Below are 26,446 nucleotides of genomic sequence, written 5' to 3' on the forward strand. Positions count from 1 at the left end.
ATTATCTTTCTGCCTCCCTCCCCAAACAAAAAAAGAAAATCAATTCTTTATGCAGCCCATATTTCATTATTGATTCAGAGATGACAGAAAATATCCTTAATTCCATTAGCTGCCATCTAAAAAGAAATGTTAGTAGGGACACGGTGCTTAGTGATAAAAAAAAGCAAAAAGAAGACAAGAATCCCACGGTGCCGCTCTGGGGCTGAGTCCACTCCCAAAGCCAGCCCCTGTTCCTGACAAGGAGTCTATTAAACCAGCCGTCCTCTGCCAGCCATGCATTATTCAAAGACCTCAGAGGCTCTGCAGACCAAAAAACTGTCACAGCTTTTCTGCCTTATCCAGCCAACCATGTAAATCACACAGCATTAAACGCTACTTTGCAACATATGTTCCTGAAAACCTTTAGCTTCAAGATCTCACAGGGAGACTTGTGATGCCTCACAGTGCCCAAGAGCCAGCAGAACACCTGCCCGCACCCATTCTCCACCCCCAAGATGGAGAATGCAATAGCCACATTATGTTCTTTGTCAGAGTTAGAAACCTGCTCTGAGTCACAACAGGCCCTTCACGTGGTGGGTGGCATTTTCAGAGGTACTCAACTGCACTCCCACTGAAAATCAGGGGCAGACCTGCCCTGGCAGTGGCAGAACAAAGCCAACGTTTGCTTCTGCTGAGACTGAATGGATCTCAGCAGCTCCCTTTCAGCTAGAAAAATCAGAATTGCCCAACTTCAACCCTGCACAGCAGCACCCAGACTCCACCCCCTTCAGATTCCATAAACCAAATGCAGTTCAATTAAGGTAGCTGGCAATTTCAGTTAAAAAAAAACGGGCCACAGCATATCTAGGGGAACCTTTTGCATGGCCTCGATGAAGTGTTGCAAAGGATGTGTCACCCTCACTGTTAACACACACAACTTCCAGTTCGTGTTTTCCTTCTAAGAAGCAGATGTCACCATACCCTGCACACATTACCTGAAACAGCTCTTCACCACCTTCTTCTCCTTGAAGACAGGCACCTCACCCAGGGCACAGCTCCGGGCTGAAGGAGCATTCGGTGGGAAGCAAACAGTGCAGGGAAGGGAGCGAAGCAGCTGACAGCTGCAGGGCAGGGGGCAACCTCCTCTCAGGTCTTCCAAGGTAAAGAACCTGGCTTTATTTACTCATTTATCTCCATATAGGTACCTACACATATGGAGAGAGAAAAAAAATCTGATACAGAAGTTGGGGTGGAGTTTTCTGAGTAACAAACCTTTCTAAGCAAAACACTTGCTGCTCAGCAGTGAAAGTTTGTTGCAAAAGCAACTAAACACTGCTGCAAAAGCAACAATTCCTTGTTACAAATGTAACAACTTTCCTAAACAAACCCAACAGTGCCCCTGTGTACATAATCTCAAGTAAGTTTCAATAAGGATTTCTGGTTTGGGTTGGTTTACACCAAGGCACACATGTAAATCACGATGCGTTCTCCATCCTCTCTGCTCACAGCAAACAGCAATTCTGCGCTGGTCAGGCCCCACCTGGAGTGTTGTGTCCAGTTCTGGGCTCCCTGGTATAAAAAAAGACAGGGATCTCCTGGAGAGTGTCCAGAGAAGGGCTACAAAGATGATTAAGGGCCTGCAGCATCTCCCCTATGAGGAAAGGCTGAGTGAGCTGGGACTGTTTGGCCTGGAGAAAAGAAGACTAAGGGGGGACCTTATTAATGTTTATAAATATCTTAAATACGGGATGCAGGGGGAATCAGCCAGCCCCTTTTCAGTGGTCTGTGGAGACAGGACAAGGGGCAATGGCCTCAAGTTGTAGCACAGGAAGTTCCACACCAACATGCGGAACAACTTTTCCCCAGTGAGGGTGAGGGAGCCCTGGGACAGGCTGCCCAGGGGGTGTGGAGTCTCCTTCTCTGGAGAGATTCAAGACCTGTCTGGATGCCAACCTGTGCAATATGAGCTGGGGAGCTGCTTTGGCAGGGGGGTTGGACCTGACGATCTCTTGAGGTCCGTTCCAACCCCTGTGATTCTGTGATTCTCTCACCAGGAACTGTGTGCCGAGGGAGGGGCGGTAAAAGGTCTCTTTAAAGTGTCAAAGCACAGGATTTTCTTTTCTCCCCAGACAAACTCAATGTATTTGTTCTACAGCATGATGGGATCCACGCTGCCTGCAAGCAAAGCCTGAGCATGATATGGATCCCAAGGAACCCCAACAGCTGAAGGAGAGAGATGCAAACCCAGAGAGGCGCTGGTGTTGGGTTTGGCCGCATCCCAACACAAGATTTTTAGCTGAAAGAAGTGCCAAGCTTTTTCCCTTGCCTTATGAACCTTCTAGGAGCATGTGCCTATGTTAACTCTACAGTAATCATAGCTACCTGAAGCAAGACTGACACAAGCATTTTCTCCACAAAATGTTTCTTTGTAATAAAGCAACACCAAGCAGAAAGTGAAATAGTAACAGTCTGTGTTTCTAATACAGTACTACTACAGTCAAACAATTTCTGTAACAAAATTTAATAGCAAATAAAAATTTACACCAACAGACAAATGTGTCAAAAATACTTTAAAAGTACAGGAACACACAACAACAGAAATAAGGATCTGATAGAACTTACACAGAGGTCTCTTCAGTCCATTTCCTGTGTTTCTTACAGAACTTCAGTTTTAAAATATGCTGATGCCCATCTGAACAGGAGCCATTCCCAACACGAAGCTCCAGTAGTTTCTGTACTGAGATTACCTTTAAAAAGGCTATCCTCAAAATCATCCTATACTCAAAAGGGCCCAGAGTGTTCTTACTCTTCTCTCATCAGCCCAGCACAGTTTCAGTAAAATATCAGACATTACACTATCCCAGTACTTCAGCACAAGAGCTTTTTAAGTAAGGCAAAGAATGACATCGGGCAGTTTTACATGCTCTTCCTGTCCCCTGAAGCCTAAGCATGTTCCAGGCAGCATCAGTAACTAAACTTGGCCCCTACGCACAGTAAGCAGTGTAGTCAAGTATTAAATGTCATTGGACAACACTGACCCAGCAAGTCTCTCATCTTGCAACTGCAATCCATGTTAGCTTGCTTTCAACGTTTTCACTTTCCTTAGGGGAAGCAAATTCTATGTCTGTGAGATATGAAAGACACCAACTATGGCTAAAACACCAAAACTGACACCAAAGTACATGTAACTCAGATGTGGAGGGGGGAGGATGAGAGAAACATGAGGAACATCACCCTTTCCTTCAAATACACCCTTCTTGCGCTTTTCAACCCAGACCACTACAGATGTTCACTCAGGCAACTCAACACAAACCCAAGAGATCTACATTACAATGAAAGCAATGCTTTCCACGGTCAAGTCGTTTGTATGATGTACACAACACCTTACCAATTCCCTTCCGTGGTATTTTCAGCACTTCAATGCAACCTTAGCGTCAGGAAAGAACACAAATTGGCTCAAAGCTCTAACACCATCACATATAATTTCTGAAGAGGTCAGTTTAATCAGTGAGACAGCAGCAGGGAACGTATGAGGAAGACTGCCCAGACCATACTGCCAAATCATACTACATGTTTAAAATAAATGCTCTTTTCTACCACATACTGAGACACAAAAATAAAATACAAAAGCTAAGGAGTTCAGGAACTCCTTTAGAAGGGCATACACTTGACTCCAAAATATATTTGTAATTCTGAAATTTAGAGTTACACCCAACAGTGTAGAAGCCAGAAGGGTGACCCAGATAACAAGCAGAATTTGTCTTGCTGTACTGGCCTATATAATGCTCTGCAAACCTCAGCAAATAGACAAACTGGTCAGAGAGGACAGACAGCTGCTCAAATTCTCACCTAAGACAGGCTGGCCCACTGCACTGGCTGTATCAGCACCACACCCATTTACAGCAACTGAGGGGGTGGCTCACTGCTTCTTTATCTCAGAAACAGAAAACCTCCAAAGTGAAAGTGAACAGAGCACTGAATTTAAAATAAATAAAATACCAAGCATCTCACATGGTATTAAATGGTTACACAGAAGCTTCTGCAAGTTTTCCTGCTCAATACATTAAAAGGCAGTTTTTAAATCTTTTCAAAGAACTTCTCACTAGGTGCCAAGAGCAGCCCCAGTTCACTCAGCCTCTCACAAAAAAACCCGAAACATTAAAGAGGCACAGTACTTGCACATGTCATTTAAGACCTTCACTGTGCCTCTGAAATCAATTGCACTTTTTTTTAATGGATCGATTGCTGACTGTCCAACACCAGAGGCCCAAGAGGCTTGCTCAAAACATAAGCTTGTTGGACACCTGGTGCTAGTGAAGGATAAAAGATGGAAGCAACAAGGCAGGTAGTGTCACTCTGAGCTAGGAGAAGCCTTGGGTACTTAATGTAAGTACTTGCCCAAGTTGAGCAATTTGGGATCTTAAACTCCAATTCAGCAAATAACAAGAAAGTGACCTTCTTTAATGGCCTGGATCAATGCATGACAAATAGATGAAGCATGCTGGCAAGTTAAGTCAGTCTGCAAATGAACTACTCCAAGGTTCAAGCTATCGTTAACTTTTTTTAAACTTGATTATCCTTTTAAATAAAGTTATGAGGGTTTATATATATATATTTTTCTTTTTAAATGAATACTTTCTTCTTCTTTTATTTTAGCAAAGTGTTTCTATCAGACAGCTTGACTGGGACACTAGTTTGCGGGTGTATTTCAGTGATGTTTTGGGGAAGTTCAGATTTGCAGAGTCATACCAGCTTTGTTGACTGGCAAAAAGGTGTCCCAATGCTTTCCTCCATGCCTTCAGATTCAGTAGTAATTATGTTCCACAACCAGCCCACTGCTACCAAACTCGTACCCACACTTAAGAGTAGCAGCAGAGGCAGGTTTGCCACATGCTGTGTAACGCCTCCAGGATATATTACACCCCATCGATCTCCCACTGTTGGCAGACACAAGACAGAACAGGCTACTGTCAGCCACCAAATGTTTAGGCTATAAATACACAATATTTAAAAATAATCGATCCACATCGATATGTACAGTGGAAGGAAACCAGAAAGGGCACATTTACCAAGAACTTGGACAAACTCAAAGCAAGCCATTCCAAGGGTACACATTACCAGTCTCAGCACTGACTGGTTTCACCCACTTTCTGAATACACCTCCTATTCCAGGTACTGTACCAGTTACTTGAGGAACGCTAAAATAACTCTCAAAGTTCTGTCTAATCAAGCAGACATGAAAGGAGTCAGGAGGTGGTATCTGCTTCCCTTGCTGGCTGAAGGCAGAGTAATTGCTGCTTTTCCCCAGCAGGAAGGTTTCACATTTACAATCTGTTTGTGATGACCAGCTCTGAGTGAATGATCAGTGAGTGGCTCCAAGGATACCTGCAAACAACACATACAGTTCCTTCCAGGTTTAAAGGTTACCTAAATATGAACAGATGCCCATATTCAACTCAAGAAAAAAAGGTGGAATTAATTCCACTATCAAGCAGCCGCAGGAATTCTGCCATGGACTAATCTTTATTGAGGGCAGTTTTTAAGCTTACCTATAATAATCCCTTTTAAGCTGTTTCCATTTTAAGTTGTTGAAACTATTTTATAAACTGCGTCTGACAAAAGCTTGTTTTTAGTCTCCTGTAACTATTTTAAACATTTAGCTGGTAATGGAAAACACATGTGAGAACCAGTATCAAATAAGTCTAACAGTTGTATTTCCATATTTTATTTTAATCGTATTTATAGAGGCAAAGTGGAAACAAAATTCACCTCATAAGACCAGACAAACCAATCCTGTAACCCCTGCTGCAACTCCTAACAGCTTTAGCGCTCTTCAAAAATTACTTGACATTTTACTAAAAATCAAGTTACTCTCCCCTATCATAGATCATTCTATGTAGAGCTACAAATTTGCTTCTGATACCTTCTGGCATTTTAGTTTCAATAAGCATATAGCTAAATCTCATACTTATTTAATAGGCAAGGAAGCACCATATGAAATGACAACTTTTTTCATGAGCAGGTAATTTCATTATGTTTTACTCAACACTACTTCTTCATTTTCTGACAGCCCCTGTGCTGCAGGATGCAATGGGACTGTCACCTTCATCTGTTATCAGCAGATTGTTTATGAATGTATTTAAAGTGTAAATGGGTTTGAAAAGGGATTGATTTCCACATAAACTCACTGCAATGACTCACAGAACTGATTTGTTTAATGTGTGACTTTTTTAAAGGCACCTGATATTTCACTGGAACACCTCTGTCATCAGATTTTGACACAAGACCTTCCCCTAACCAATTTTTCAGTGCCATTTATGAATGGACAGGCTCCTTCTTTATGTTCTCTACAGCTAATTTTTTTTTTTCCAGGCTGAAGAGTTAGGCCAAAACAAACCAAAGGAGGTGGTTTGTCACGTAACACGTGTAAGCTGCCACAGCATGCTCGGGATGTAAAAAGCTTACACAGCTCTACAAAAGGAGAGTAGAGTTTAGGAACCTATCATGGGTTAGCAACTGCATGTGCATCTGGCTGGGTCAGTCACTGAAACCCAGATGATCAGAGGCTAAGGGATCACTCAGTCAAAATAAGCTTCATGGGAATCAGGGAAAGAACAGGTAATCACCATATAAGCTCACTCACTTGCCATAGTCTCCCTCAGCCAGCAGTTAACTGGTGTCCAGTCTTCAATAACAACAAAGTGAGGTGGACCATTGATCAGATACAGATTTATTTATTCTTTTCTTGTGCAGAAGCCACACTTTCCTTCTTAACCAACCTATTAAGTTCTACTATTTATTTAGTTTTTATTTACTTACTTCTACAGCTGGGGAGAAGGGGTAGAGGAGTAGGGGTACACACAATAAAAATCACACAGGAACCATGATACAAGCTGGCCACAAGAACACAGCCAGGCTTCCTGTTCTGTTCCAGTTCACATCACCATGTTTGCCCTTTGGATTACTCATTATCAGTATTTTCATATTATGCACAATGCCTCCAAAATCTCTTTTCCAGCCTGGATCAAAGAGAAGCAAAAACTATATGAGTTTCCCTCTGTAATGGAATCTGTTTTATATAATGTTGAGCAGATAACTGAAAATACATTTTTTTTCTCAACTGGAACACGTAGATAAGTTGAAAAGCACAACAGAAGTAAGTCTGAGGCCTCAATGGGAGCACCATGGAAGTTTCTGCAGTCTGAGCACAAAAATGCCAGCTGAAAAGCTGCAGTCACTATTCCAACAGTGGAAGTTTTAGATTCATACACTTTTTAATAAGAGACTGAACTCAAATTGCACTGGCTGAAGAGACACCTAAATCCCTCTATATGAAGAGTCTAAATAGGCATTCATCAAGACCACCACTGCTGCCAGTTCTTTTGTTCAGCACTGTCATCCGAGTACAAAGTTCAGCAGCACAGAAGCAGTAAAAAAAATCCCCAGTCTCTCAATAGCCAAAAGGTCAATTTACCACCACTGCTTCAGGACCAAGAGCTAAGGAAGTCTGCCCTGCAGAGCCTGTGAGAGCTGGGCATTACACAGCCCCTGTGTTTCTGTAGCTGCACTGAACTCAGAGGCTCAGCTGGCTGAACAGCAAGGAAAAGCAGAGGCTGAGTGTGACTCGGCCAGTGGTGTGCCGGGAGGTTCAACAGTCAGAGCCACAGCCAGCACCAAGTGCTACAGACGGCCAGGCACTGCAGGTTGGTGCACGTCTGAGAAGGCAAAGAGATACCCACATACCCTCTCAGCCTGAGCAGCAAACCCCTGGGCACACACAACTATAAGGGGCATCCAGGAAAAGACCATAGAGACATGGCACTTAATGACTACAGCTTGTAATGCACTTCAGGGCATGCATCTTTGTCTGCCTAATTAAAACCAGAAATCATTTACTACTCACTGGTTCTCCTGTGAGGGAGGAAACAACTGCAGACTGATGGCAAGAGAAGTGCCCCAGAGGGCACTGAATTCCCTGCTACAATTACCTAGCAAAAAGGTTAGTAACATCTTTGGAGACTGCTGTCTGCACCACACAATTACGTGTTTAATGAAGCAGTTGGTTTCACTTTTTCAAAATAGTTGGTTGTGTTTTATGGTAAATTCAAGACGGGCTCTAAAATGGGAAGAAATGAAGTATATGCATTAATTCACCTTGGATGGCCCGTATGGGGAATAGATACTTCAGCTCTGTCTGCAGAAGCTGATTTACAAAATCATAATGCAGCCAAAGGTAGAAGTCATTACCTAAAACCAGATAAGGATCTGGAAAAAACCACAGGTCTAATCCTGCTTAATCCAGATCATTTTGTTCCTCAAAAGTGTCGTGTAATACAGAACATTAGCCTTTATGTGAAAAAGGCTCCACTTGCTTACCTATTTATTGCACTCTAGGTGAGGCAGAGAAGCAAGCTGCCAAACCAAGTCAAAGAGCCCTTAAGAAACCCTGTGACTGAGACAAGCTTTGACACAGAAACAGCAGCACAACAGGCCCTTCCCAGGACCAGCATGTTCTTACGTCCCGAAGGGCCTGGGCCTTCAGTCTGTGCCTCCACACCTATGAAGTAAAAACCCATCTCTTTGACAGCTTCTTATTCTGCAAAGTTAAAGGAACACTCTACAGCTGAGCCAATTTCACTGTGATCATAGATTTACAGAATCTCCTGAGCTGGAAGCGACCCATAAGGATCATCTGAGTTCAAATCCTGGCTCTGCACAGGGCCAGCAAAGCCAGAGCATGGGACTGAGCACATTGTCCAGATGCTTTTCGAACTCAGTCCAGCTCGGTGCTGTGACCACTTCCCTGGGGATTCTGTTCCAGTGCCTGACCACACTCTCGGTAAAGAGGCCCCATCCAACCTAAACCTCCCCATCGCAGCTTCATATCGTTCTGCTGGATTCTATCACTGGCCACCAAAGGGAGAGCAGCACCTGCCTCTTCATTCCCTCTTGCCAGGAAGCCACAGACTGCAGTGAGGTCTCCCTTCAGCCGCCTTCTCCAGGCTGAACAAACCAAGGGACTTCCGCCTCTTCTCGTAAGACTTCCCTTCAGACCCTTCTCCATCCTCACTGCCTTTCTCTAGATGCTCTCCAATAGTTTCATGTCCCTCTTGTACTGTGGCACCTAAAACCACGCTCAGTACTCAAGGTGAGACCGCACCAGAACAGTGTGCATCAGGTGATTTTTTTTACATTCAACAAGACTAATCACTTGTTGACAAAGAAAACTTTTATTTTTTAGAAAAAAAATTTAAATTAGAGTCTATTAAGGGATGAATTCCAATTTACCTGTGTTCAAGACATCTAGACAGCTTTGCACAACCGCATCTTTATAACTCACTTGGCTTGCCCCAAATTCTTTAAGAGTAGTTTTTCATTTTTTACTTCAAAAGATAATTTGTAAATACTCTTTCTGCAAAACCACTGGCAGGATCAGCTGAGCAGAGCCCATTTTTTTCAAATCTGTAAGAACAGAGACAGATTAAAGGAAAAAAGAACAAGTAGAAGATCGTTTACAGCCATTCACTCAGGAAAGGACAACGCAGCACTCTGCCTCCTGTAAAAAAACAGTACTTAAACACTCACTACAGAGTAACTAGAGTAACAACACTACTACTAGCAGGAGGCACTCCTCCATCACCAGCTAAATCAACAGAGAAGGCTTTCTGCACAAGGAGATACCATTTACCGGCAGCCCCTGGATTTCAGACAGGCACGCAGCATTAGTGAGCTCCACAGAGGATCAGAATGCTACTGTCAGATTAGCATTGGGAAATGGATTTACCATCTGTCTTTTTGGCTCAAAATATTAATCCTAAAAGCTTGAACAACAAGTTTGTTTGGGGGTTAGGGAGGTGGGCTTTGTTTATTTGGGGGTTTTCTACTTTATTTTTTTACAGTTCAGGTTTGTTCTCATACTGGCTTAATAAATGTGGTTTTCTTATCTTAGCACTGGGCAACCTCACAAGTAGAATATTTGCTTACCATTTCCACCTGTCTAATAGCCAGTCGGTTACTATCAAAACATCTACTTTCATGTATTACTTCAAATCCTAAGCACATCGAGTTAGACAAAAGCTCTAGTTCAAAAGACTAACACCTTTTCTAGAAATGAACACTGCAAAGGCAGTGGAGCACTAAATTGATGGGGTTTAGATCTACAGCTTGTCCTGTTCATAAGGGCAACTAAACAGAGAGCAGGGGAAAACCAGCAAACAACGACATTTATTACTGTAAGTAGTTGTCTACAATGGAAAACCAAGCAACTGCACAAAATGTTAATTCAGTTCCCTCCTGCCTAATGATTATTCACATGCTGTTTCTATTTTCAGAAGTAATCTTCCTCCACCTGCAAAGGACTTCACCCTCACAAAACTACCAAAAATCCTTACAGCCAGAATGCTATCTGTGGGTCACACTGTTTCCATGAGTACAAGAACACACACATGTAAATGCAACGTGATGGTAGAGCTCAGAGTTCTGAATTTTTACATTTTGCAAGTAAGTTCTTCTCTTCAGAGCACATGAAGGAAGACTGACAGCAATACTTGATGCTGCACTTTATTATTTACTCTCAGTGGAAAGCAAGCCCTTTCCCTGTTTCATGTAAAATGCTTACTGTAACAGTTTCTTAAGCAGGTACCATTTAGGTTTAACAGAAACTAACTTTAAGGAAAGTAATTCAGAACAATGAGGAACAAGTGGCTCAGTATGCTATGGTAACAGTACATTTAGGTTTTATGCTCACTCATGTTTCATACACAAGGCGTTGCTTCATACTTGCACTTTAAGGAAGTTTCTATCAACGCCAAAATCTGGGGAACAGAAAGCAGATGGTGGTTCCAGACAACAAGTCTGATGAGAAGTTACTTTGAGCTCTGGGATTTGTTGACTGGCATGTCCTACTGGGTTGCTGAGGAACCCATCCATCACAACAGTGGGATGGCTTTTCTTTCTCTGAAATGATGGGCCACTTGAACACCAGGATATTCCCCAACAGAAAACCCCTACCACAACAACAAACACTGCAGGAGACGCCCCCTAAGCAGACACACACCTCCCTGTCCCAAAAGCCAGGCTTTTCTAGGCAGTTTTGAAAACAGTCTGTAGTCAGTTTGTACAACAATTTCTCAGCCCTGAGCTTCCATCACCTAACTACTCACATGTGCAGCATCTCACCTACACCTCAAACAGGTTCTCACACACAGTATCTCAGCACCATCCCAGACCCTGGATGCCCGGAGAACATCAGCAGCAGCGTGTAGGTGAGGAGCACAAGTCCAGAACTGCTGCTGACAACAGAGCCCCCTTGGGTGAAAACTCCAAAGCATCCTTCTGGTTTGTTCCATCTCCATTCTGTTTGAAAGATACTTATTCTCATTAATATTTCAATATTTTAAGTAATATATGCATTATTTATTAAAGGTGTTAGGACAAAGAAGACAGAGGAAGCCTAGAAATTCCTCTCTAAGTGATTCAGGAAAAAAGGCATTCTTAGGAAGCTGGTCTTTGCATACAGATACTTGCATTGATCATACTGCAAATTTATCAGAGTTGCATTTTGGAAGTGTTGCCCAGGATGATGATAAAAGGCTATAAATCCAGAATTTCAAATACATCAAGTTACATGCTGGATTTTGAAAAAACTTTGCACCACACAGGATTGAACTTCTGCTTTATTCTTGGTCAAGTGAAGTATAAAATCTGAAAGTTAGTAAAATTGAATGGATAAGAGCTCTCTTATGTAAAAGTAAGAGTTAAATTTCTAGTAAACCTTCAGAAAATTAAGAAAAAAATTCAGAAACATGAAAGTCCATCAGAAGTTAATTAAGATTATTTCAAGAAAAATCTGCAGGGTTAATGCAGGCTCTCTGATACAGAAATACTAACAGTTCACTCATTTCTACTTGAACTGAAAAGTTCAGCTGAAAATAACACAAGTGACAGAAGACCCTGGGAGATGTCAATAGCATCACAGCAATTCCTGTGAAGTTCATACTGAAAACACACCAAACACTTGCCAAGTTCCTTGACTTAGGCTGTTAGCTTGGCTTACAAAACCAAGCAGTTACCAGCAGTGAGGGAAGCCCAGCACGGTGGGAGGAACCAGATGAATTTTCACTCCCTCCCTGGGAGGTGGGGGGTTGGAACCTGAGGCCCTGCTAGAAGAACTGCAGTAAAAGTAAAGAAAGTAGAGTAGGGATGTTTGGTCAGTCTGGAGCTTGGAGTCATGACCTTTGTTTTCTGTGTGCTACTTGGGTTACTACATCAAAGCTTACTTCCTTCTGTCAAAATCTCAACATCTTTCCCTTTTTAGCCCTCTTCCCATACTTCTCTGCCTTCACTCCTCCTTCTAATGCCTTCTTCACATTTGCTCTTGTAAATCTATTTTCCTAGATCTTTCTGTCACTTCTCATTTTACCTCTTACTATTCCTCCTCTCTCAACACTCCTCTCTCCACGTTTGCCTGTGGATCACCTGTCTCACACTGTGGCTCATTCTTCACGCACTACAGCCCTGTTCCCAATGGTGTGCCCCCACAACTTTACCAGCTAAATCTCGTGTTAGCATTACTCCCCTTCCTGAGACAGGAAAATACAACTGAAGCTGATTTCTTAACATAAACCCGATGCAATTACATTCCCCAAAGTCTCTGTGCACCAGGTGAAGCTAACCTCCTTTCCCAAATGTGTCATGAACAAATTATTTCAAAGTACAAAAGGACTGGCTGTAACCAAACACTAACGTACACTTAATGGACTGCAGATTTCACAGGATGTTTAAAGTTCCCCCTCTGATCTCTCTGAACTTTGGCCTTCATTTGTTTATCCAGGCAGAGGCCAATGGGTCATACCACTAAAATCAGCAAATTGTTTACACATATGGCAAGCACGCATGGAGCTGTAATGTAGTCATGGCTACAACCATACACAGCACATTAATGCAACGGCTTTGGTTAAAATAACAAAGACACAGTGAGTCCATATACACCATGGGGAGAGCCCTTCCACAGCAGAGAAGCTCGTGAGCTAAGAAATTAATTGGCATTTCTTAAGCTAATGCACACATTCCAGGCCAGCACAGCCCATGTCACTCACTGCACCAGTGCTTTTTTCATAAGAAGTGGCAGCCTTTGACATCATCAGCATCAAAATTTTACAAATCTGGAAGTCCAAGTGTTACTTCAGTGCAAGGAACGTGCAAGCTTACAGAGCAGGGCTGGAAGCGAAGCTGTCGCTGGAGGTACATTCACCCCAAGCACGCTGCTGGGCTTGGTGCCTCTGGCTGGATGAAGAATTTCAGCAGCAGCAACCCATGGGGGAGAAGGTTCTTTACTCCGTGAAAATACATTCTTTTCATAATACTTACACTAGTTTTAAAATTAAAATTTGCTATTAAAAAATTAAGTACTTAAACTAATTCCTAAGCCTTTAAAAGTTACTTTAACCTTCACAGAGAAAGATCTTTTAAAGAACCTCTCCAAACAGCATATTTTACATAATAAGAATTACTTGGAAATGAGGCATCTTCAGAAGCATAAAGCATTTCAGTTTTGAAAGTGTGAACTGAGTACTAATATACCCCAACACTCTGTTCTCTTTTGATGGACAGTGGAATGTGTCTTTGAGAGCAATGACAGGATCTCTGTTTAAAAGCATGCCAAGAAGCAAAAGGTAAACACTACAAGAGCTGAGGAAAAAGCACCAGGATCTGCAAGAACCTCACTGCTTTGCCTTGGTTTGATACACTGCAGTTGTCAAGCTTGCTGAAACCATAGGGAAGAGGAAGCAATTTATCTATTTTTAGCTTCCCGGTGCTGCAATCAAGTCTTTGGGGCCTAGTCAGTGACATTGACTAGGTACACAGGTATGTGACATGCACAAGAACATTATGAAACACTTAGTTTCTTTTTCTTGAAAAGCAGAAGTAGAAGGTACATCACCTTTAAGTTTCATATACCAACAATACACGCAGACATGAATTCTCATTTGCAATGGAGATGCAGCTACTGTAGAAACAAACATGTCTGTAAGGAGAAAATGCAACCATCGATCTCAAAAACTCTCCTTTTCCCTGTAACCTACTTCCTTGCTCAAAATACATTCTGGTTTCATAGAAATCACTTCTCTGGAGTAAGATAATTCGATTGGCAAGGCACTGATAAGAAATTTGCTGAGGTGGAGCCAGTAAGTAATCTTCTCTAAGAGGAAAAAGGAGCCCAAAAATATGCCAGGTCTGGAAGTTCATTACTTTGAGAAAGTGTTCACATAAGGCAGGGAGGTACTCTTACCTTGTAATTTATCATGAGTTTGACAGGTTAACAGAGTTTGTGTTTTCTTAGGCATGTCCACAGAAAATGCAGGAATAGCTCCGACTAACCCATCCAAGGTAACAGCAGCCATCTGCTTGGCTCAGTTACTGCCTGCCAAGTCCTCTCAGAACAAGCATTACCAAGAGTATTTTATCCAACACTCCTAGTGAATGCCCTTCCCACTGCAACAGGCACTCCTAGCTGAAGACCTGCAACTCCAACCAGCCATGCAGAACCCAGCCAAGGTACAGAAGGCCATATGAAATGCTCTCTTTGTTTTAAAATCACCAACAGAAATTCACTTAGGAGTGTCATCATTTTAACTTCTGTATTTCACCACCAACTAACATTTAAAAATAATCTATAAACAACTGAAAGAATCCTTATAGTTCTCCTAGAGGTAGCTTGCTTGTGTCAGTAACTTCTAAAATAACATCTCCTCTGCTCCAAACCCGAGTTTCAGTGCTGAAGATGGAAATGCCCCATCTCACACTTCTAATGGTGGAGGCTTTTCAGCAGAAATCAGCTTTGATAACAGGCCTGAAGACAGATTTGATCATCAGTCCTATCCCAAAACAGTTTAAAGTGAAAGATTAAGTTATTTAAATTCTCTATATATGCACAAATCAAACAAGATGAGGGTCAACTTTGATCCTCACTAGCTGGGCTTTTCATTTGTTATCTTCAAAGGGCAACACAAAACTGAACCTGAGAACACTGGGACTGTCGTGGTCCATCAGGTTTCCCCGGCTGCTATCCCCAGGAATCTACAAAATACACCAGCTCAGGCACAGAGAGCTGGGGAGAGAAGACACCAGCAGCAAAGGGGCTCAGAAGGATGACTTGCAGCAGAACTTGCCACCTTTTACAAGTGAAACACCAGGAGAAAGTGGGACACAGCACAGTCAACCTCAGAATTACAGCTGCAAAAGCAAATCCCATTCTGCCACTTGCCAGCTTCCCAGTGTTTGACTCCACAGCCTCAGTACTATTTAACACCACACAGTGTTACTGCTGGGGCAGCTTTCCTCTCAGGTTACACAGGCAGGCAGACGGCACCATGGCTACTTTCAGTGCAAGTCACCTGCAGAACACAGCAGCGTTTCTGGATGGGCTCGTTTCCAGGCACGCTGCCTGTAGATTTACCATTAAAGTACAGTTTTTGCTATAATCTGAAGACTGCTATATAAGTTGCCACTCACCACAACACACTTCAGGAAGCTCAGGGTCTTCTCATGTTGATCTTTTTGAAGCAGACTTTACTCTGAGCCCCAACTAGCAGTTAGGTTGCTGCCTGCCTCTCCTAATAGAGGAGCTACACTGTCTTTAAGGGAAGAAAAAGATGCCATCTGCAGAGAGGGCTTGTGATTAGAAGAGGGAAGAAATTTCCATGGCTGGAGAGACAAATAAAGTAGTATCTTGAGGAGACATGTAGCTTATGAAGAAACTTGTATGAAGCCATAGTCAAAATTGACAAAACCCACACATTTTTGGCAATGAAGGAAATCCATCACTGGATACCATATTGCAAAAGCATAATTATTTGCATCAAAGCTTGGATTTATGCTGTACGATGCCCAACAACACAGACAGAGCAATATCAAAATATAAATACCCTTCACAACTTTCTACTTTCAGTACAAGCCTGTGAGGCCTGGGCAATTCCAACACTGTAGCTCAAACTCACAAAAGGATGAAGGCTATCAAATTTCTAATTGCTGTTTTAGAATAAACACAATATTCAAAGCATAACTCTATTACAGCATTCACTTCAATTCTGAGAACAGGTGTAGCCATTGCCCTTCAAGGTTCTCATTTCTCAAAAACGGTGTGTTGGGGATCAGTGGAAACATGATCAGACCACACCAACACGGCACCTCTGCCAACCAGAGCAGGATGCAAGTAAACCCACAGCTGGGGACTACTGATGCTTGTTCTTATGCCTGAGGGGCTGGTGTAAGTACACCAGCATCTTCTCACGTTTTAGGTCAATAACAGCTGGAGTCTCTGCTAAATAACCTGGACTAGATTGTAAGGGGGAAATAAACCTTTTATCTGTAAGCCTAATGAGTGCCTTAGATTGACTGACTACCACTGGAGTCAAGGCTAATCATACAAGTGTAGGGTTAGGGTTAGGCTCCAGAAACTCCTTCTAGCTGTGTACTTTCATAAGCATCCATTTACTACCAGCCTGAAGTAATCAGATGGTTCTTGGCATGCTTACAATTAACATATACAAATGAAAAGGGATTCAACATTCACCCAAGGAGACCATTAACAGACACCATTCATTGTTATAGCTGAAGTCAAACCCTTCCATCTGTAATGTCTTTCCTCTGGCAGGGGGACACTGCACCTGATGTTCTACTGCTGCCAGTAACAAAGTCTACTCTATCTGAAGTTAGGAACGAGATAATAAAACGTTAGGAAGAACTTCTTATGAATAAGAGTGTAATAACATAAAAGAAACTCATCTGGAATGAGAGGAAAGCAGCAGGAGGGTTGGGGGGGGGGGTAAGTATCTGGGAGAGAGATGTAAAACAGAGACTACCAGGAAGGAACAAAAAGCCAACTAACCAAGAGGCACATAAACGGTTTCAACCTGCTGAGAAAAGCCCAAGAATTATTAAGAGAGCATCAGTAAATTAAAATACAAGAAATGTACTTAACCCAGGGAAGGTGGGTGCATGTGGAGGAAGAAAAAAACCCCAACAATTCCTGAAGTAGGAAGTGAAAACGCCGTTTCCTGTTAAATTTTCACAAAAGCTAAAGATTGCTTCTTCACAGCCCTAGCTGCTTAATTACTATTGCTTCATCCTCTGATTGCATGTTGGTAGGGAAAATTCTTCCGACGGTTTAGCAATACTGGATTTTCAGAGTACATCAGTTCCATCACTACCTCCAGAGTAATACATTATATAAATATGATGAACAAACAGGGTCACATAAACAAAAACACATAGTCACTTAATTTTAATTGAAAACCATCTTGGGGGGAAAAAAAGGATCTGAGGAAAGATTATATATTTCACCTGATAGTTACCAACTATGCAATTTTTACTTGGATTTCCTTACAAGTAAAAAGGCCTCCAAGGGGAAGTGTCAGTATTACAATCAGCATTTATGGTATGTTAGAGACACACCAAAGTAAATTGAGATAAATTGACAACAGCAGGAAAGAGGAAAGAAGCTGTGCCTAGTTCTATAGCTCAGCATTAGTTATTTTAGCTTAGGAACATCATACTTGTTTCACAGTGTTACACACATGCAACTTAAGGTCAGAAAGGGATTCAAGGGTTAAGTTGTGGTCTTCCCCAAGGCTAAGAACAAAGGGCAATAAGGTCAAAGAGACCTCATGTCCCAAAACTTTTGTGGCTGTACCAGCAGACTGAGACCCATCCTCACTCCTTTCTCACACCTGCAATGCAGAACCACCCCAAGGCTTCTTCCTGGTGGGCTCCAGATGCACAGGCAGCATAAGCTGTCAAACTTTGGAGAGGCAGAAGTCAAGCAGATCACCCTTCCCTCAGCCAACCTGGGGCAGAGAGGGAGCACAGGATCCAGCAAGACAGGCCTCTATGCAGGAGCAGATACCTAACAATTAGACTTTTTCCAAAATGTTTCAAGACTACACAAGGTCTAGTGCAACAAATATGCTTTTGCACCTGAGCAGACAAAAAACCCCATAAATACCAAGCAAAAGGAAATAAATGGTATGTTTGTGAATATTTCAAAGGATTTGCACTATTACATAAAAGGGAAACGGAAAGTTACCCTTTTGAAATCAACATCCCTAATTTTAGGGGAAAGAGATTGAAGCATAAAGATCCGTCAGCATCCCAAATGTCTCAAATATAATTCTTGAGTCTAAGAAATCATCAGTTTAAGACAGGACAGCTAAATTCTGAACAGAGGAAAGTAAGGAAGCTAATTGGGGATACTATTGTTTATCTTTAAGATCTTAAAGTCTGTTTGCAACCAAACCAGGAGTTAATTCTTTCTGGTACTTAAGGCAGCAAAAGAGATTCTAAGACTAAGATTCCAAACATCAGACACTAGACAGAAGAGTTGGTTGGGTGGCATTACCCCAAAAATCTTGCCTAATTTCCTCACATATAATAGCTTTGGGATTTATAACCAGAAACATATTAATTTGTGGTAGTGGGAAGCCATTTTTTTAAATCTTATTATTGTAGTCTACTCAATACATCATAATAGAGAATTCTGAGTCCTTTGACATGCAGTTTCAAAGTATTTAGAGCCCATTTAAACACTGACTTATCCTTCTTTCATACAAATGCACAACAGTCAAGAATTAGGCAAGACCTTGGCAACTCCCAGCTTTCTCTGACACTGTCCAATTAGGACACATCCCAACTAGATGCTTCACTCAGAGGCAACAGCTGTGGTATCCAGCACGGCACTTTCAGAGAGCATACATGTTACAGGATGAAGGTTTCTGAAAGGGCCAGCAGCAGGCATTTTTAGAGATGGCCAGAACAACAGTGCTCATGCACACAGTTGTTCCCCCATGACACTAACAAGACCTATGCACATGGGACAGGTCCCAAGACTAGCAGAGCCCCACAAGCCCTCCTGCCAGCACTCCTCTCAACTCCACACTATCACTCAAGGCTGACAGACTGGGCAATCTTTCTGTAGCCTCCTTCTGCCTTCTCCCTGCCTAGGAAGATATTCAATTCTAAATTTTTTACCTGTAAGCTACATTCTTAAACTCTATGTCTGTGGATCCCATATTATTATATACAGAATACAAACCATCTGCTTTGCTCTTCTACACCAATTCAGAACAGGGCAGAGTCGGACCTGTCAAAATACTGATGATTCTGTCAAGCATTTTTAAGGGTCAAAATAAATCACTGCATTCAGCTCACCTACTCAATGACCCAGTTTTTGAGCACAGCACTGTTATGTTGTCCTCCCACCGCTTTGTTTAAACATACACTGTAGTAAAGTATCAGTCATGGTCTGCAATGTGCATTTATACAGAAGTGTTTTGATACATCTCCGTTCCAGTCTATAAATACTCTTCAGGACTCACCATCAAAAAACAGCTATAAATAGCTGTTTTGTTTTTTAAAAATGTATGCACATGCCCTGATGAGAAGAGCATCTGAAAAACAACATACTGCATTTATGTTATTTGGGGGTTTTAATTATTGCAATAGGCAATGAGTCAGAAGCCTGATACAAAAATTTTGAAGCCCTGTGGCTAAATTTTACACAACTCAGGCATCAGAGTAGTAAACACTGATAACATTTCAAAAAACTTTGTCCTGGGAAGAACTCAATGTGCTTATGAGCAGCTGTCCCTCTGCCTTCCCTCTGAAACCCTGACAAGCATTTGCAACTCTTGAGTCTCTCAGATGTGAGTGAAAAGCAGCCTTGTGAAAGTCACAGCACATCAGCATGTGATGTTCAAAGTAGCTTCTGAAAGCAGGATACTTTGGGTATCAGTTGCAGCTGGAAGAACTATGATTGATTCTGACCACAGCATTATTCTAGGAGCAATAGCCAGAGTCTAGAGGGCACGCAGGTTCTTGATCTTTGAACTGTAACCTTATCCTTCCATGGCTCTGCCATCTATGTGGTAATTAACATACTTCAAAGCCTGCATCATCTCTATACCACTACGACATATGGTTAAGTTCACTGCAGCTGCACAAGCTCATCGTTTGGTCCTTTCACTCTTCCATTCCTGCAAGCCTTTTGCTCTTTGCCAGGCAACTCAAATACATGGGCCTTTGAGGCATTCCGAGGTCTTCTTTTTAAACAGCAAGTATTGAAAACACTGGAAATCCCTGCAGTCAAGGACTCCATTTGCTCTGTAAGACACCACACAAACAACCATTGCAAGCTGTGGTACACATTCTGAGAGGTAACAATCAATCACTAAATAGCAAGTTACAATTCACAGCAGTTTCAAGAACAGCTACGTTACTATTGCCAGATCTACTAAAAGCTGCAATCAGCGCTACAAGATACTTCCAGGCAAAAGGGAATGAGGAGAAAAAAAAAAGAGAAATTTTAAGGTTAAACAGCAAGCAAACAGAAAAATTCCATGCTCATACTAGTATTTAGACTCATGAATGCAACACAAGCATCTTGCTGTTCTTCTAAATCTACTCCAATTTTCACAAGAACAAACAATCATAAAACTATGTAAGACTGAAGTACATTGGAGAGTGCCATGACCAAACACACCCTACTGCCCCAGGGCTGGCTGCATAGACACACTTTTAGCAGAGAGGAAGAGGCCTCTGCTTTAAAGCACCAGCTAAACGAGCTACTCTGGCTTCTTGAATGCTGTTTTCATTGTAGAACAGTAATGGATCAGTGAACATGTGATAACAAATTATGTGATTCCAGGATGTCAAAGTGCCCCAAAGCACAGCGGCTTTAAACTTCCTCCTCACATGATCAGATTAACACTCAGGCCTACATAAAAGTTCAGTTTATGAGTTTACTTTTAGCTATGGGTTCACACTTCAAAAAAAGCCACCAAAGCCACCTCCTTTGACTTTCTCTGGGATAGTTTAGAAAGCTATCCTGCCTCTTCCAGCAGAATTATCCCATGAGAAACCGGATGGGAATTTTTCTCTCTGCCATCTCACAGACCACAGCTATGCTTCTTCACTTAGCCCCTTTTATTTTATCATTTCTATCCAACTCATTCATATCCTCCTCCTCGGTTTTCATCTTTCTAGAGCTCCCTTGAGCAGCCCTATGAAGGATACAAAAGGAATGCAGAACGATTCCTTGTGTGGATATGGTGGACCAAGCCAAGCTGTACTTTGCTTAGTCTAGCAAATATTCCCAGTATTATAAAAACTGGCTTTGCACACCAAATACTCAGTTTGCAAGAGGATCTCTTCCCCACCACCCAAAAAAAAAAAAAAAAGGAAAAAAGAAAAAGCTGTCAGTGTACCACTTTTTCCATGTCTGACTAACTGCAAAATACTTCTGATCCTCCGATTCTCCTCCGTAGCAGCACTCAGGAAGCTGTAATAACCCGTAGGGCTTCCATGGATAAAGACTCTTTCCCGTAGTGCTTACTACAGATGCTTATGAAAAGGTAATCTTAAACAGGGTTAATATATTTAATTATATTTCTACTTGCTATGTCAGGCATAAGGCTGATGAGAAGAGAATTAATTTTTCACAGAAAAAAATTAGACCACCACATGTTAACCGAAAAGAATAGTAAATTCCTTTAGAAATTACTAATTGAAAAGCAGGTGTTGCAGACTTGCTATTATTCTCTTTTTAGAACACCAAGTTCCATTCATAAAGCCCAAAACCCACAAAAATGTTCAGTCATCTGTTTTCGTTATATATATTTTTTCACTGTTCCTCCTACAGCTCAGATAATAGAGTTTTAAACAAGAAAAAAATTCCACTTACTACCTGGTTCAGCCCTCTACCCTCCAACCTGCAGTATCTGGGAAGCTGATTGTAGGTAACTGGGCACAACTGAGTATATGCTGATCTGCATACGGACCTGGTGGAATGCACATCTTCCTGTGCAGCAACAAGAACTGGACAAGACCCAGTTCTGCAACTTATTTTCTGGTGGGCTAATGGTTCAGGGTCACAGCAGCAACATGCTGCTCCTTACTACGCAATGATTTCTTTCGCTATTACCCCTTTAGATCAAAAATAGCTAATGTTTATCCAAAACCCCATGTTTCTGGAGAAGAAAATACCCTCAGAGAGCACCTTCTGAAACAAACACAGCTCTCTCAGAAAAACTGCTGAAAGCTGTATTTGACCCGAGCTCCCAGATTCTTGGGGAGCCACAGCTGCTTCTGAGGGTCCTGGAAAAGGCAACCGTGGAAAGAAAGCCTACTGGCCTGAATTCAAGTATGTTTATGCACACCACGTAAGAGTTCCCACTACTACAGGAAATTTCTACAGGATCCACAAATCCTATTTGAAAACCACAGATTTAAAACATATCCTCCAGTAAACAAGCTTTTTACTGTTAACTATACCCAGGAAGTTTCAAGATCTCCTTTCTCAATGTTCGTGTTCTTTGAACACAGATTTCTTGCTACTCGCCAAAAGGCACTGTAACCTCATTACAGACACAACTGACAGACACTAATTGTGGGCAGTAACTACGGGATCAATCCACTCACAGCGGACAGGCCCTTTTCCCCCAGCACACTGTTCACAGCAAAAGGATAAGGGAAAACAATCCATATGAGAAAAGCTGAAAGACAGCGTAATGAAGAAAGTGGTAACACTTACGGTCAAGTCCATTGATGTATCTCATGGTAATTTCACAGTGCCCCCAAACTGCACTGACTATGGGGTAAAGTTTTTTCCCTTTTAGTCCCCTGAAGGCCACTCCAAGATACTGTCCGTCTACCATGAAGCTAAGCGTCCCTTCATCCATATCCAAAACCACCAGTAAGGAGTCTGGGAGTACAAAAGACTCATCCGGTTCCAAAAAGACAGGATACGTGACCCCAGGCTGGTTTTTACAGTTGTGGTATAGTTTGTTGCGTCCGAGATCCCAGCCCCACGATTCACTGTTGCTACCAACCAACGACGTGTATCCCACCGAGTGCAGGGGGGCTTCAGCCGTGGAGACGCCCACCACCGCGTGGGTTCCCCGCTGCCTTGTGGGCCAGTGGATTTGCCAGACGTGCAGGCCTCTCGTGTAGCCAACTTTGCCCCGGATGCAATCTGTGCTTTGGGCAACTGGGTGTCTATGGAAAGTCAGTTTATCGTCTTCCTTTACAAATATATTTAAGGAGCGATCTTCATTGTTCCAAGCATGTTTATACTGAACCTCCAGCTTGGCAGGGGGCATATCCAACAGCATGTCCAGTCGCGCTGGCTTGCAAAAATCCGGGCCTCTCAGCTCTCGTTTAACAGGTCTGTAAGGAGGCTCCCTCACATCCACAGACTTTATGCTCCCTGAGATTTTCTGGCCCATCGCTTGGCTGCAGATTTACAAAGGAGAAAGAAAAGTTGACTTTGGCCCAACGTTACCTCATGAAAGCACTTTTACACTGAGCCAGCGACCTGACAAGCTGACTGGATTTACTTCTCCCGTTTGGAGCTTTTTAGCAGCAATGTTTTCAGAGGAAAAACACTCCTGAAAGAAAGCAGAAAGTTTCCAGTTAGTTTAAGAAGCCCAACAGAAAACCCACAGCATATTTTTAAAGAACTTCTCCTCATCCCTGCTAGTTACTTTGAACACCAAAGCTGACAACTGGCCACTTTTGTTCAGTATTCCGCAGCACTAACCAGCCTGCCAGCAGGATACTCCGAGCCCACCAGTGCAGAGTGCAGACAGTCATTTCCTCCAATTCATAATAGGATGCAGACATTCCCACCTTCTGCCCTTCCACCCATTTTGTCTGGCCAAGTTCACAACAGACCTGAAGGCATACGTTACTCCCCAGCAACAGTGATAAACTTTATGTTGGGCGGCAGCTTCGCTTTCACTTGCACTTTTGTTTCAGAGTCTTAGAAACACACACTATGCCAGACTCTCCTTTCCAGCTGTCCTCTCCCCTGGGCCCCGGCAACACAGAGCTTCAGCTTCTGCACTGTTCTTAAAGCCAATGCAGCCAACAGCAAATAGTTACAAGTTTTTAACGTTTACTTTTAACATACCATGTTCCTTAAATAAAGTTTTTACAAATCCCAAACTTCAAAAAGCTTTAGGGTTTTTTAAAAGGTGCCTAAATTTAAATATATATATATACACACACAGAGAAGGACGAGGAGGCATGGAAGGACCAATCAAGATTGGCATTTTCAGTTCTTCAGCAAACTTCTCTATATGAGAACCTACTTCAATCAGGTATTTCTTCATGCTACTGGACAGCACGCTAACCAATGTTTTCTACATTGCAGTACCAGGCTGATGCAAAGGAGTGGAACTCAGTAAGACATGCATTATGGGGTATACAGATTATGAAACGGATTCTTTCTGCACTTCCATAGACAAATGTGGTAACGTAGCTGAAAAGTGGTCAAAAGCACCCAGGAAAAATACTGTGCGGCCTGGATATGTTAAATTCACCCACCTCTTCGAGCTCAGGTAGAGTGCAACGGAACGCCAAGAACCTCTGAAGGTACTAAAGACAAAAATGAAAGCAAAGTCCTATAAACTCAAGTAGATGATTGACACAGGATCAAATATGTATCTGCACCAGCAGACATACTTCTCTTTTAGCAAAAAAAGTGGCAAGTCCAGGAATGCTCAAATATAACTGCAGAGACCCACTGTTTATTTACTGACAGAGTGATGAAGCATTTCAAGAAGCAGAAAAAAAAAAAAATCATCACCAGACTGCCAAAAGCCTGCAGCACCCAAGTGACAGCTGGTTTCACACAGTGCCAAGCAGCAGGCATGGGCAGACAGGTCTTGCAGAAACGTCTTGCAAGGCTTTACTCGCTAGGTTACAAGTCCACGTTCCTCCTCTTAAAGGCCTTCTAACCCTGATATACTGCCCCATGGCAAAGATCATTTCTGAAAGACGACACATAAGAAATGCACACTCACAGTGACAGGAAACGAAAAAAGTCTGGGAAAATACCATCCAGCCTTGTTCCAGGAGTGAACGAAGCCCTTACATTATTTACAACAGCCAGTACCACGTAAGTGTTTTCTGTGTGTATCAAATACAGAAGTGGAGCAACACCAGCGCCACGTGAGAACTTTTGTACTATTTTGTTTTGAAAATCTCACTTTTCCAATCCATGTGACAGTTACTGAATAAAAACACGAATTTTCTGGTTACTGGTTGCACATAGATATATGTACACATATTAATATAAATGAACTACCTCTTTGAACCTAATTTTAATCTCTAAAATCAAAATTACATGTAAGCTTCCAAGCCCCTTATATCACTCTTACAGGAAGATTCAGAATGACTCACAGGAGCTGCCTCTCACTGAAACAGAGCAACTGCAGAATTACACCAAAGGACTTCAGCTCGAACAAATGCTTTACTCGTTTCCAAACCACATAAAAAGATTCTGAAAGTTTAAACAATTTCACATTTAACTTGCTGCTTGACATTTCAACGATGGCAGAAGCACTCACAGGTTGTTTCAAAGGTGCAATGGCAAACTGTACCCACCAAGAAAAAGTTCAACTCTTGTTTCTGCACTGCTAATCCCAGCGAGAAACCAAATACTGATGGTGATATACACACAGGGAAGCAACAGGGAGTACATGTCATCAGGTAAGCAAGCTTTCCTAGGACACGTGATCAGGGACTGGGCAATTCCTTTAAAAAAACAAAGGTACATGATGATTTTGAGCGTAAAAGGAGGATATGAAAAGGGAAAATGTCAGCTATTGAAAGGAAACTTCAGCTATTTCCCTATGTGATTTTGCTTCACATGCCTTTGAAAATTTCTTCTTTAAAGCACAATTACGTTGTTCCTGTCAGACTGCCCAGGGGAGGTGGCTGGGGAAGTCCTCAGCGCATCATCCCGTATCACTTCCTGATCACATGCGAAACTGAACTTGGCAGAGATTTACCTGGCAAAACACCAAGAGATTCTAAACACCACAGTGACTCACTTGGCAAGCCACAGGCAAACACTCTTCATAATGTACCCAAACTGTAACAAAAATAGGCCACTAATAGATAGATTGGTAATTCAGAGGAGTAAAATGCATGATTATAAGTACCTGGACACATGCACAACTGTGCCTTGGCTCTGGGACGTGCTTAGTACTTACTTCGGTTTGAAACTGTCTTCTCCAGTGTTAGGCCTGCCTTCATAAATGGACATTACCAGATAACTACACTAACATTTTGCAAAATAGCTTTGTATGGACCGAACAGTTTACTGATGTGTCCGAGATGCTGCAGCTCCTAAGCAGCAGTACAGCTCAAAAGCTCCCTTTCATCAAACGCTTTCTCCCACCCACTTCAACATACGACACTCTCCCGCATCCTAGTTCTGCCTAACTGGCAACTGTTCTCAGCTTCTGTATGAGGGCCAACCACAGCCACATCGATCCCATTCAACTATCAGTGGATATGAACAAATAAATGCAAAATAAAAAGTCACCATTCAATCATTTGTACCAGTAGAACAATATAGGTGTAACCCCATGCTGGCTGTGACTGAACAACTCTGACTGCTGGA

At 42.3% G+C, this 26,446-nt stretch overlaps 1 protein-coding gene across 1 annotated transcript in view; it reads right to left on the reverse strand.

Annotated features, from left to right (window-relative positions):
* The window catches only part of SPSB4 (splA/ryanodine receptor domain and SOCS box containing 4), a gene marked incomplete at both ends in the record, with an annotated part of 59,798 nt that extends 36,540 nt beyond the window's left edge, over positions 1-23,258 (reverse strand). The window contains one exon of the mRNA XM_084267430.1: positions 22,565-23,258. Coding sequence (XP_084123556.1) covers positions 22,565-23,258 — 694 coding nt within the window. The remainder of the gene's footprint in view (positions 1-22,564) is intronic.
* Between the last annotated feature and the right edge of the window lie 3,188 nt (positions 23,259-26,446).

This window comes from Gallinula chloropus, assembly GCF_964237585.1.
Source record: "Gallinula chloropus genome assembly, chromosome: 8".
Classification (NCBI taxonomy): domain Eukaryota; kingdom Metazoa; phylum Chordata; class Aves; order Gruiformes; family Rallidae; genus Gallinula; species Gallinula chloropus.